General features: G+C 46.4%; 1 protein-coding gene across 1 annotated transcript in view; it reads left to right on the top strand.

Moving 5' to 3' along the window:
- Positions 1-13,411, top strand: part of CFAP251 (cilia and flagella associated protein 251) — a 65,516-nt gene that overhangs the window by 30,258 nt on the left and 21,847 nt on the right. The window contains exons 12-17 of the mRNA XM_007448745.1: positions 1-60; positions 396-547; positions 1,605-1,778; positions 2,797-2,981; positions 10,441-10,555; positions 11,185-11,348. Of these exons, the coding sequence (XP_007448807.1) occupies positions 1-60; positions 396-547; positions 1,605-1,778; positions 2,797-2,981; positions 10,441-10,555; positions 11,185-11,348 (850 nt within the window). The remainder of the gene's footprint in view (positions 61-395; positions 548-1,604; positions 1,779-2,796; positions 2,982-10,440; positions 10,556-11,184; positions 11,349-13,411) is intronic.

The raw sequence follows: 13,411 nt of genomic DNA, 5'->3' as shown, positions 1-13,411 counted from the left end.
TCTTCAGCAGGACCTTTGAGAAGGGGCTTGGAGTCCAGAGTCTGACCTACAACCCCGAAGGTATTTTCATTTTGTCAGCCTGTCTTAGGTTCTAAACTGAAAACAGACCCAAATGGCTAATCCCTTGGCTGTCACAGCTCCAGGAAGGTTACCTTGACCCTCTCCCCGCACCAGGCCAGAGGGGACCCCTTCTCCCCCTGGACGCTGCAGAGCTCCGTACCGCCTGGTCTCATCCCACGATGCCGTGCTTTCCAGTTTACTTCTCCTTCTCAGGACCTTGTCTGTCATGTTCGTTGCTGTCTCCTTGGCACCTAGAACAAGGCCTGGCGTGGAGTCGATGTTTCTTGAGTGAGTGAAGTCCTTTTCGATCATTGTTCTCTGGCTTGTGATTTCAGGAGCTCTCCTCGGAGCTGGCTTCACAGAAGGGACCGTTTACATTCTTGATGCAATGTCCTTAGAAAGTGAAATCCCAGAGCCTTTCAAATATTCCAGAACCAGTGTGACTCACGTCAGCTTCTCCCATGACTCCCAGTATATGGCGACCGCTGTGAGTATTTTCACTGAGTGCCGTCCAGGGGCTCAGCAACCTTATTTAAAGCCACAGGGGGAGGGGCTGGGAGTTAGGGGGGATGGGGAGTAGCTGCTAGAGGGTACAGGTTTCTTTTGGGGGTTATGAAAGTGTTCTAAAACTGTGATGATGGATGCACAGCTCTGTGAATATACTAAAGCCCATTGAACTGTACACTTCCAGTGGGTGAATTGTGTGGGAGGTGAATTATATCTCAATAAAGCTGTTATAAAAGGAGAAAGGGGTGGGGGAAGTGGGGGGACTTCTGCCTGAAAACAAGACCAGGGCCTCAGAACTTCCAGACTTGGATTCTGCTACTCTGACAGCTCGTTTTGGTTTGTTAGTTTTTCGGAACCCTTTCTCTGCATCCAGGGTTTTATCTTTCCCTTTGATTTTTGATGAGATGACATTCTCATTTAAGCGGAGTCTTCCACTGAGCATTTTGGATTCTGGTCCTTCCCTCTGTGAATAGGGCTCTTAATCTCAGTAAAGATTTTTCTGGGACCCCCAACCTCTCCCTTCATGCCAGTTCTCTTGGGGGATGGGGTGGGGTGCGGGGAAGCAGCCGGCTTCACTCGAACCTCTGTCTCTTACACGCTTCCCAGCAGCACACTGACTCAGGCGCCCCAGGTCCCTTCAGGCTGCTCCCGCCCACTCCCCGACCCCTGTCACTCTCAGCCATCATATATATATTTTTTAATCGTACCTTTTAAAATTTTGTGTAGCCGGATAAAGAGAAGGGAGAGGACAGAGGCAGAAAGAGTCAGGGTTTCAGTTTCCAACAGAGAATGAGGTGGGGACCAGCAAGGAGAGTAAGACCATAGTGTCAAACAAATACCTGCCCCCACCTACCTACTTTGAACCTTGATTTTCTCATCTGCAAAACGGGCATTATTTTACTACTTGCTCCAATAGACAAAGGTTTTCCTTTTGCATAAAATTTCTAAAAGCAAAGTTAGTATGAAAAACATAGTGATGATTCCTAAGTTAACAAAATCTAAAAAGGAGCAACTTCTGCTCTTTTGCTCATACTCAGGATGTAAGTTTCACCGTGGCCGTTTACGTGGTCAGAGTCAAAAATGGACGAAGGGTCTGGGAGTATTTGGCAAGACTTCGTTCTCATCGCAAGAGCATTCGAAGTGTCCTGTTCGGGGTTCATCTGGACAGCAATGAGCCGAGACTGCTGAGCCTCGGGAGAGACAGACTCTTGGTGAGCTGTTTCATTTTCCTTTGCCTGGTCACCAGGAACATGTCTCGTTCTCGTTACCTCCCTGGCATCTGGCACAGAACCAGACCCACAGTACGTGTGTTTGTTTGAGAAAATGAATGTATGACAAAGTAGCGAAAACCTTTCTGAGTTGGCACTTGGCCTTCACACGGCTCTGACACCACACAGGGACTTGTGTCCTGAGTGAGGAGGCTCCTGGGAAGTGGCACGTTGAAGGAGGGCTGGGGGCACTCCCCACAGCACGGACAGCTCAGCCACCCTCACCTCTCAGTGTATGTTTTGAAGCCAACACTTACACTTTCTGTGTGTCTAGGGGACAGGGCCAGGCTTTTACCTCAAGGTGACAACTCAGAGAATATCAGAGGGAAAGGTAGAGACAGTGGCAAATGCAATATTACATGATTGAGCCAAAAGATTCAAAATCAATCGATCTATCTGTGCATCCATCTTAACTTCCTTCCTTCCCTCCCCCCATTACTTCCTTTATTCTATCCATCCTTCCTTCTGTCCATCCATGCTGGTCTGGCCACCAAAGCCTACATATGTGTGAAATTCAGCAGGCTGCTAATTTATGACTGTCAAGTGCTGAGATTTAGATCTGAATTAGTTCCTACCCTCAAAAAGTTCCCAAGATAATGATAAGTGAAGCAGTACAACATAACTGTAAGAGTTCAGGTTTTGGAGTTAGTTGGACCTAGATTTGAATTCTCATCCTCCCACTTCTTAGCTGTGTGACCTTGGGGAAACCACTGAACCTCTCTGAACATCTGTTTTCTCATCTGCAAAATGGGCACAACAGTACTGCTTTGCTGGGGAGTTGTGAGTATTAAATGGCATCATCTTGCTCATAATGGATACTCTGTGTTGGTAGCTTATTAGGTGTAGAAGTTTAGGCAAGTCTTCTCCTAGAAGACCTGATGCTGTCTCTCCCCAGAAAAGGACTGTTGACTGACTTCATTCACCCCAGTCCTCATGTGTATTCATCTGGGCTTCTCTGTAGATCGAGTACAATCTACTCAAGAGCTACAAAGACCACCTGGAAGTCCTGGACATTCAGCGAACGGACCAGGGCAGCTACCCGACCTGTATGGTCTGGTACCCGCCACTTACCAAGGAGCTCTTCCTGCTCATTTGCAACAGTGGCTACAAAGTGAAGCTTTTTAATTCAACCACAAAAATGTGCAGGTAAGCACGGGAGCTTCCCGCTAATAGCACGTAAATCAGTTTCTCAGTGCCTGGCTTATTTCAAGTCCCACCTTAAGGACCTGTAAGCAGCTTGGCTACGATCACAACCCTCCTCCCTTTGCAGAGGAGGAAACTGAGGCACAGATAAGGGGGGTGGTTCTCATCAAAAGTCACATGGTTAGGAAGTGCCAGAGTCAGGATTCAAACCCAGAGCCCTTGTTTCTGAGCCCAGCACTACACAGGGATAAGGTACCCAGAGCTCAGTGCCTGAGGCTCAGGGAAGGAACTGGACCCTGAGGCTCCGGAGAAGTTGCTGATGTGTGATAAGATCTTCTGTTCTTCCCTCTGGATAAAAACAGATAGTTTCAGAATGGACTTGAGAACATGGGGAGGGGGAAGGGTAAGCTGGGACGAAGTGAGAAAGTGGCATGGACATATATACACTACCAAACGTAAAACAGATAGCTAGTGGGAAGCAGCCACATAGCACAGGGAGATCAGCTTGGTGTTTTGCTACCACCCCTAGAGGGGTGGGGTAGGGAGGGTGGGAGGGAGACGCAAGAGATAGCATTCTTTGTTCTCTCAGCAACTATTTACTGGGCCCCTACCTGAGCTAGGTGCTGTTCTAGGTGCTGAAGATGGAGATGCGAACAAAACAATGTTTCTGTCACCATGAAATTTGCATTTTATTGGGGAAATGGAGTTCATGTTAGAAGCTGGGCTGGAGACCCATGTTTGAGGTCAGCACACCTGGTGGTTTAAAGCCATGAGATGAGAGAAGATTCTAGAGGGGAAGGGTAGATGGAGAAGCGGTCAAAGGACCAAGCCCAGGGCATCCAAAGCTTAGCATCATAGAGCAGTGGTTCCTCCATCCCGAAGTAGGTCTGCATCTGTGGCTGGCCTCTTGTGCTGCTAGGCCTGTGGGTCCAGGCTTTGCCTCCCGTGATCAGCACTGATTATGGTGCACAATCCCTGTGTCGGGACCCTGCATTTGTCATCCCGTTTCATCTGCAATAACCCTGCAAAGGATTGTGCCACTGGGGATCAGAGAGGTGATAAAACTTGCCCCAGGTCAAGCTGTTGGTCAGGGCAGGACTTGACCCTTGAACCAAGCTGTGACTTTGTTGTCTCCTTGGCATCACTGGGCCGCGCTGCAGCCCTGGCTTTGGAATCCTAGCTAGTCAGCCCTGGCAGGCAGCCTCTTTCTGCCTGTGGTTTGGCTGCCTCGTGGGTATGGCCGGGAAGAGCAGAGTCACGAGAAACTGGAGGTGAGAATGCTTTAGTGACCCCACCCCGGAGGCGGAAGTCGGAAAACACCAACAGCAGCTGGCCCCATGCTTGAGGAAGACCGTTTTTTGGAAATGTATCTCAGATAAGATAGGTCCTCAAAAGGCCAGGATCACCCAGGATCTTTTTCTTTTTTTTCCCCCAATAACCCTTTTTAGAAGGGCCCAAGGAAAAATGACTGAAAAATGCTGTTTCATGTGGCAGAGACAGGAGAGAAATCCAGCACAATTTTTTTTTAACTATTAAAACACTGGGAAGGAGACATTTGAAAGAAATATGTAAAAAGGAGTTTTAGGAAGATTTCAGAGTCTTTGTACATCATCTTTAATGGACACAAACTTTTTGGACAAAGAATATCCCACAGATGTGCCCAGTCCTGAGAACCTCTGCGTTGGCTGAGCAGGTGGCTGCGGAATGCAGGATGGAGTGGCCCAGGCTTGGGGTTGCTGCTAACAGTAACCGCCACAGAGCCCAGCGGTGAGGAGCTTCTGCCACTGGAGATCAAGGGGAAATTAGCATAATGCAAATTTCTTTCTTTTCTTTTTTTTTTGCGGTGCACGGGCCTCTCACTGTTGTGGCCTCGCCCTTTGTGGAGCACAGGCTCCGGACGGGACGCGCAGGCTCAGCGGCCGTGGCTTACGGGCCCAGCCGCTCTGTGGCATGTGGGATCTTCCCGGACCGGGGCACAAACCCGCGTTCCCTGCATCGGCAGGCGGACTCTCAACCACTGCGCCACCAGGGAAGCCCCCCCCTTTTTTTTTTAAATGTTTCCATCCACTGCAGTTTTTGTTGCTATTATTTTTTTCTTCCAGTTTTATTGAGATATAATTGACATACAGCACTGTATAAGTTGAAGGTATACAGCACAATGATTTGACTTACATACATCGTGAAGTGATATCACAGTACGTTTAGTGAACATCCATCAGCTCCTATGGGTACAAAATTAAAGAAATAGAAAACCTTTTTTTTGTATAACTTTTTATAACAGTTCTTTTAAAAAAAATTTATTATTCTTAATTTTTGGCTGCGTCGGGTCTTAGTTGTGGCACGCGGGCTCCTCTCTAGTTCTGGTGTGTGGTTTTAGTTGCCCCGTGCGGCATGTGAGTTGTTAGTTCCCCGACCAGGGCTCGAACCCGCGTCCCTTGCCTTGCAAGATGGGTTCTCAACCACTGGACCACCGGGGAGGTCCCTAGAAAAACATTTTTTTCTGTGAGATGAGAACTCTTAGGATTTACTCTCTTAACAGTTTTCATGTGTGACACACAGCAGGGGTCCCTCTATTTACCATGTGGTGCATCACATCCCTAGGACCTATTTATCCTGTAACTGGAAGTTTGTGCCTTTTGCCTGCCTTCATCCGGTTCCCCCTTCCCCCAACCCCTCCCTTCTGGTAACCACAAATCTGATCTCTTTTTCTATGAGTTTCTTTGTTTCTGAAGTATAATTGACCTATGACACTATTAGTTCTTGTTACACAGCATAGTGATTCTGTACATTTATACATACTTCCATTCATTTCAACATGATCACTACAATATGTCACTGTACAAAGATATTACATAGTTATTGACTATATTCTCCATGCTGTACATTTCATACCTGTGACTCATTTATTTTGTAACTGAAAGTTTGTACCACTTAATCTCCCTCACCTATTTCTTTCCTCCCCCCATCCCTCCTCCCCTCAGGCAACCACCAGTTCTCTGTATCTGTAATTCTGTTTCTGTTTTGTTACATTTGTTCATTTGTTTTGTTTTTTAGTTTCCACATGTAAGTGAAATCATACAGTATTTGTCTTTCTTTGTCTGACTTATTTCACTTAGCATAATACCCTCTAGGTCCATCCATGCTGTCACAAATGATAAGATTTTTATTCCATTGTGTATCTTCTTTATCCATTCATCTTTTGATGGACATGTAGGTTTCTTCCATATCTTAGCTATTGTAAGTAAAGCTGCAGTGAACATGGGGATGTGTATATATCTTTTCGAATTAGTGCTTTCATTTAGAGACATGAAGTTAGGAGTTTCTGCGTTGAAGATCAACTGGAAATAACTATAAAGCATCTTTCTTAAAAAATAGTTTATTGAGGTGAAATTCACATAACATAAAACCAACCATTTTAAAGTGAACAAATCACTGGTATTTAGTCCATTCACAATGTTGTGCAACTACCACCTCTATCTAGTTAAAACATTCTCATCGTTCCAAAGTAAAAACACCTTGCATAAAGCATCTTTTAAGTTGTAGGAACAATAAAGCCCTGTAACCACAACTTAATTGGGAAGGAATTGCCTTTTGATGATACATCCGAAATGATTAAAAAATGCATTTAAAAGCATTTGGAAGAACGTGAAGAGGCAGTTCACAGACAAAGGCCAATAAAACCTATGAGCAGATGCTCACCAGTACATCAAAGATACAAATGAAAACAAGACATCATTTTTCACAAATCAGATTAGCAAAGATAAAAATGATGGATAGCGCCCGGCGTTGGCAAGGGTGTAAGGGAACCAACCGGCTGTTGGCGGATGGGGTTGGGAGGTGTGGGGACAGCAGTTTGTTACCCTCTATTAAATTATAGCCTGTCTTCTGACTTCTAGGAATGTAGCCCACAGAAGTACTCACACAGGATGCCAAGACATAAGTAAAAGGATGTCTTATTTGAAAATATTTTTAAAAATGGAAACAATCCAAATGTCCATTAATAGGGAATTAGTTAAATGATGGCTCATCAGTACACTGAAACATGATGCTGCTTTTAGAAAAGGAAAAAAAGAAAAAAGAGATGATAGCTCTCTGCATAGTAACACAGAAATATCTCCAAGGCATAATATGAGATACAGCAAATTGCCAAATATGCATGAATATATTTTCATCTAAAGTTATATTTATGTGACATATACTTTTATCTAAAATTATAATTATATGGGCTAGAATATATATAAAAGAAATTCTCGAGTCGTATACACCAAACTATTACCCGTGATTATCTTGGAATAAAGGGTGCAGCCATGTAGAGTTATGGGTAGATTTTCCACTTCATGTCTCAATACTTGAAAATTTTCACAATGAATATGTAAAATGTTTTCAATCAGAAGTAAAAGATACTAATTTTATGAAATGGTTAGAAATTTTGGCAGTACTAGGTAGCAGTTATATAGCTCCTACTATGTGCCAGGAACCGTTCTGAGTGCTTTATATATATTAACTTATTTAGTGCTCACTACAGTCTTATGGGGTAAATACTGTCATTATCCCTATTTTACCAGTGAGGGACCTGAGGCCCAGAGGTGTTGACTAGCTTGACTTTTTTTTCTTTTGCTTATTTATAATTTAAATTAAGGTATAATTCATATATCATAACATTTACCATTTTCAATGGCTTTTTACTATATTCATAAAGTTGTGTAACCATCATCACTATTTAATTCAAGAACATTTTCATTACCCCCCAAAAGATACCCCAAACCCATTAGCAGTCACTCCCCATTCACGTCCTTTCCCCCCTGATCCCCCACTCTTCCACCCCTGGCAACACCAGTCTACTTTCTGTCTGTATGGATTTGTCTGTTCTGGACATTTCATGTAAATGGAATCATATAATATGTGACATTTTTCTTTTTTGGCGGTACGCGGGCCTCTCACTGTTGTGGCCTCTCCCGTTGCGGAGCACAGACTCCGGACGCGCAGGCTCAGCGGCCATGGCTCACAGGCCCAGCCGCTCCGCGGCATGTGGGATCTTCCCAGACCGGGGCACGAACCCGTGTCCCCTGCATCGGCAGGCGGACTCTCAACCACTGAGCCACCAGGGAAACCCAATATGTGACTTTTGGTGTCTTGCTTAGCATCATGTTTTCAGGGTTCATCCATGGTGTAGCCTGTGTCAGTTCTTCATTCCTTTTAATGGCTGAATAGTATTCCATTGTATCCACAGACCACATTTTGTCTATTCATCTGTCAGTTGTCAGTTGGGTTGTCTCTACTTTTTGGCTATTATGAACATTTGTGTATCAGTTTCTGTGTAGACATCTGTTTCATTTCTCTTGGATGTAGACCTAGAGGTAGAATTGCTGGATCATATGGTAACTATGTTTAACCATTTGAGGAACTGCCAGACTGTTTTCCAAAGTAGCTGCACCACTTCACGTTCCTGCCAGCAATATATGAAGGTTCCAGTTTCTCCACAACTTGCCCCTAATTTTTAAGGGTCAGAGCTGGCATTCAACCCAGAGCCTGTGCTCTTAACCATCCTCTTCCCTGTCTCTACCCACTCAATGATATTTGAGGAAAGTCCTTAAACATTTCTACTCAAATGACTAGATAAGGGTGACCTATAATTAGCTGATGCATTGTCTACCAGCTGGTCATTTTAGTGTTTTTAACATCTCGCCTAATTCTCTGTGCACGTAAACCTGATGCTGGGTCATCCAGCCTGATACTCTCCTGCATCCTGCAGCCCAGTGGTCATGGTCAAGTCTGCCTTCAGAGTTCACCTCTGCTCACCTCTTCGGTTTTACCTCCCTCCACCACCAGCCTTCTTTCTCCTTTACTGTTTCTGCAGTTTTCAAGCAATACTCCACGTCCCATACCTTTGACCTCCTGTGCCCACTGCCTGTTTTTCCGTTACCTCCGTATTTTCTCTGCCTTTCCAATTCACCTTCCCAAACTCAGCTCAGATGTCTCCTCATAGATGTCCCATCACTCCTTCCTCAGCGCAGGCTCCGTGCCGGGAATTTGCCTGTCATCTCACTTCTCCCCTCATGGTGCTTCCATGTCTGTTGTTCCTGCAAGGCTGTGAGGTTAGCAACCAAATCTCACTCATTTCCGAGTTCCGACCTCTCGTCATGGTGCCTGGCACAGAGAGGTGCTCAAGAAAGACATACAAGGAGCGTCTCCTGTTCCCACCAGACACGGGCTGGGTGCAGGGGACACAGGGAGAAAACACATCCAAACGATGAGGGGCTTAAAATATAATAAGATGAAATAGCTACTGTCCTTACCCTGGGGCAGACCCAAGTTTTGTGGGGTGTGAAGTGTATTTGGCTTTGTGGGTCCTCTTTTTAAAAAAATAATTAAGAATAAAAAGTGGGGACTTCCCTGGTGGCGCAGTGGTTAAGAATCCACCTGCCAGTACAGGGGACAAGGGTTTGATCCCTGGTCCGGGGAGATCCCACATGCCGCGGAGCAGTTAAGCCCGTGTGCCACAACTACTAAGCCTGTGCTCTAGAGCCTGTGAGCCACAACTACTGAGCCCACATACCACAGCTACTGAAGCCCGCACGCCTAGAACCTGTGCTCTGCAACAGGAGAAGCCACCGCAGTGAGAAGCCCGCATACCGCAGCAAAGAGTAGCCCCCGCTCGCAGCAACTAGAGAAAGCGCGCGCAGCAGCAGCAAAGACCCAACACAGCCAAAATAAATAAATAAATAAATAAAAATAAGCTACAAGGATATACTGTAAAAATATATATATTAAAAAAAAAAGAATAAAAAGTGGCTAGTGCCCCTCCCAGGCCTCAGGAGGTATGTGTGCAAGGAAGGGGTCCTGATGCTCAAATCTGGCCAGCTTCAGGGAGAATCCACCTCTGGGCTTGAGGTCCTGTCTGGGAGCCTCCCCTCAGATCGGATTCCTAATTAGCGTAAGAGTGTCTGAATTCAGAAGTTGGACTGCTGTGAAGGTGCGATTCATTACAGTTTGATGCGCAGATGGATTTTTGGGAATCCGCGCGTTGCCTGTAGACCTGCTGTCAGCTGTCTGGACACCAGGCTGAGGTCTTGGCCCCGCCGTGGGGATGGGGGTGTTTCCTCGCATCCTGCTGACGTTCCTCCCGTCCTTGCAGCATTTTTCCCATCCCTTGTTCGCGTGCACATTCTCAAGGCATAATGTTGCCTTCACTCAGCTGTCAAGGAGGAAAGTCAGAGCCGCGGCTGTGAAGAGCATCCTTCACAAGCAGAGTTTCCCCAGAGCGTTTGCCGTTTGGAGCTGTTGCCCCTTATTTACGGCCGCTGTTAGCAGTTGAGGGAGAGGTTCTTACAATGAGCTTAGCTGAGCAGCAAGACAGGAAATTTAGAATTTAAAAAGTATAGGGCAACGTGAAAGGGAGTGAGTCATAAAACCTGCATTGGGATTTGTGGAATTTAGAAAGCGTTCCTTTTTTCTCTTGCAGAAAGACACTCCTCGGGCCAGTTTACGGATCTCCCATTGAGCAGATACAAATCCTCCCAGTGAAAACCCCTCTGGAACTTCAGAAGCGCTACATGGTGTTTATTAACAGGGACAAGGTACCAGCCCTTTGCTCTCTGCCCCGTAAGGTGACCGTGTACTTGGAGCCGGAGGCAGTCTCAGGTATTTCAAGACTCAAGAACGCCGGCTTTCACAGCCAAGCCCGCGACTCCCATCCTGCTTCACAGTGGAAATGGCCATGAATGAGCGGGAATGACTCTCAGAAGAGTCACCTCATTTTCTCTACTCCCAAAAGTACAAGACACATGGTCCATCAAGGGGTTTTTCTTTTCTGATTTCTTTACAAGGAAAAATCTTATAGAGACATACAAGTTAGTTACACTTAGTTGTATATTTGATGACTAATCTATATGGGAAGGCGTAAAATCATAAGATGCCAGAATTGTCCTGGAAAAGCCTGGACATGTGACCATGAAGATAGGAAGGAAGCTTCCTTTCTGTGTCCCTGGTGGAACCTACGTCTCTTCTCCCAAGGGACCACCGTGCAGGGCACAGTGTGCGTGAAGCCCCGGCCATGTGAAATGCAGCTCTCACACACTCAGATGGCTGGTTCTAGATACACAGGTCCTTCCCTTAAACAGATCTGGAGGTAACAGGTGACCCTGCCAGGCCCGGCCTGGGGCCCAGTTATCTGAGTCTGAATATCTAGTTACATCTTCCTTTCTAGGTTGGACTTCAGATCTTACCAGTTGATGGCAACCCACATAAGACATCTGCTCTTATATGCCACCCCAGCGGGGTGGCTGGAATGGACGTTTCCTATGACGGCCGCTACGCCTTCACAGCAGGAGGGCAGGACCGGTCGGTGGTGCAGTGGGAAATCAATTTAAGGTACGTGATGCGGCGAGAAGCTTGGCCCCATAAGAAAGGTGTCGAGTGGAGACCCCTTCTTTTCACTCAGGAACAGCAGACAGGTATTAAACCCCTACGACATGCCAGGCACTGTGCTAGGCCTGCGGGTACCAAGACAGCCAAGACCCAGGCATTGCCTTTGGGGTGCTCCCTGCGACACCCGCTCATATTAATGTGCAGACAAAAGGTTACTGTTCTGTCCCAGGGACCCATGGTATTTGCAGGTGTGGCCGTGTGATTCCACCTTGTTCACCCGGGCCCCATGAGTTACTTCTCACCCTGTCGCCGCCTGCAAATTCACACCAGTTAGAGAGATCTAGCCTGAATCTCCAAAGAGTGTGTTACAGAAATAGTAAGAGTATCATTTGAAATGTGTATTTTCAGTCTACTCTTCTCACCCCCCTGCCCTGAGCTGAGAATCTCTGCCTGGGGCGAGGCTGGAGAATTGCATGGTTGAGCATCAGAGAGACACGGACTTTGAAGTCAAAGAGACAAGGGTTCAAATTTGAAGCCTGCTCTCTGCTAGCTGTGGGCCCTAGGGCAGGTTTCTTAGCAGCTGTGGTCTTTGGATTCCTTGTCTGTGAAATGGGGGTACATGGGGGTAAAAATAGGGACTTTTACAGGATCCTTGTAAGGATCAGGTAGGCTGATATATGTAAAGCACACAGCACAGAGATAAGGACTCAGCAAATTAATCATTTCCTTTTGTCTCTTCTTCCTTATAAAGGCATTTGCTTATGAGCTCAGGATCTTTGTTACTAAAAAAGGGGAAACCACTGTGGTGATCCTCTCATCTCCCCAAATTCAGCGAGAGCAGCCCCAGGGCAGAGCCAGTTCCTTGCCTGGCCACCTTCTCCAAGCCCCTGCCTCTCAGGTGGCCCCCTGCCTGGCAGGGTCCCATTGAGGAGCTGGGTAAAAGCAGCTCGGAGGCACCAAGCTTCCTAAAAGAACAAACCTGATTCATGGCTCCCAGTAAAAGCATACCCCTTACGGTCTGCCACGTGCACATCTTTCTTCTGTGCAGACATCGAAGCTTCGCCCCTTAACCTGAATAGGAGCGAGAACAGCCAGGTTAATCCGCTTTGGAACCGCGGGGGTTTCAGTTTGCAGTTGCAGCTCTGACCTTCACCTCTGCCTTCACCTATGAGGGCAGATCTTGGGAGTTTAGAAACTGGAGGTGAGCTCTCCCCTTGAAAAGAACCTCCTGATCACATCCCCAGAATGAGCTGCTTAATTCTTGGACACCTAGCCTGTTACCTGGCCTGATGGGGCAAGCAACACCCTGGTGAGAGAACAGAGGCTTCCTTTTTTCGTTTTTGTCCTCTTCTCAATCATCTTGGGATCTGCCCAAGTAGAGATTTAAAAAAAAAAAAAAGCACCCACTTTCCAGTAGCTTTCCTGTGCATGGCCAGAGTCCAGGCTTCTGAGAATTTCAATTTAATCTGTTTCAGGGACAAAAGATCATTATAAACTAATTAGCACTTCATTGCTGCTTCTGGTGTTTTAATATGTTCAGTGCTTCACTAATGGGAAGAAATATAAAAACCCTAAACAAGTAAACAAACAAAATTCCCTACCAGATCTACTGATGATGAGTTGTAGGGTGAAATGAAGATGATAAGTCCTCTCATGTTCACATTATTTTAACCAGTGCACTCCTAGGCCCCCAAACTATCATTGCAGCATCTCAAACTTCCCCTGGGAGACCCCTTCCCTCATCTTTCCCCCTGTCTTGGCTGGCAGGCCACCCTCTTTTTCTCCTTGTCTGGCATCTGTTTTAAAATCCCCCATTTTTGTGCTCAACCTCACACCCCCCTGTAATCCTGCTGCCTTGCTCAGACAAGAGCAGAAAGACCTGGATTCAAATCCCACCTCCCCTACTACTTGCTGTATGACCTGCGGCAAGTCCCTTCCCTTCCCTGATTCTCAGTTTTTCCGTCTGTTAAATGGGGATATTATCACTGTGTTCAGAGCTGTTTGGAGGCTGGTGATTTCTACCATTGCTATTCCCCCTCCTCCCTCCCCCACCCTCGTCCCCTCCC

The sequence above is a fragment of the Lipotes vexillifer genome, unplaced genomic scaffold (assembly GCF_000442215.2).
Source record: "Lipotes vexillifer unplaced genomic scaffold, Lipotes_vexillifer_v1.1 scaffold21, whole genome shotgun sequence".
Lineage (NCBI taxonomy): Eukaryota > Metazoa > Chordata > Mammalia > Artiodactyla > Lipotidae > Lipotes > Lipotes vexillifer.
Note: the sequence above shows the minus strand (reverse complement) of the source record. Positions and strands in the feature narration are given on the sequence as shown.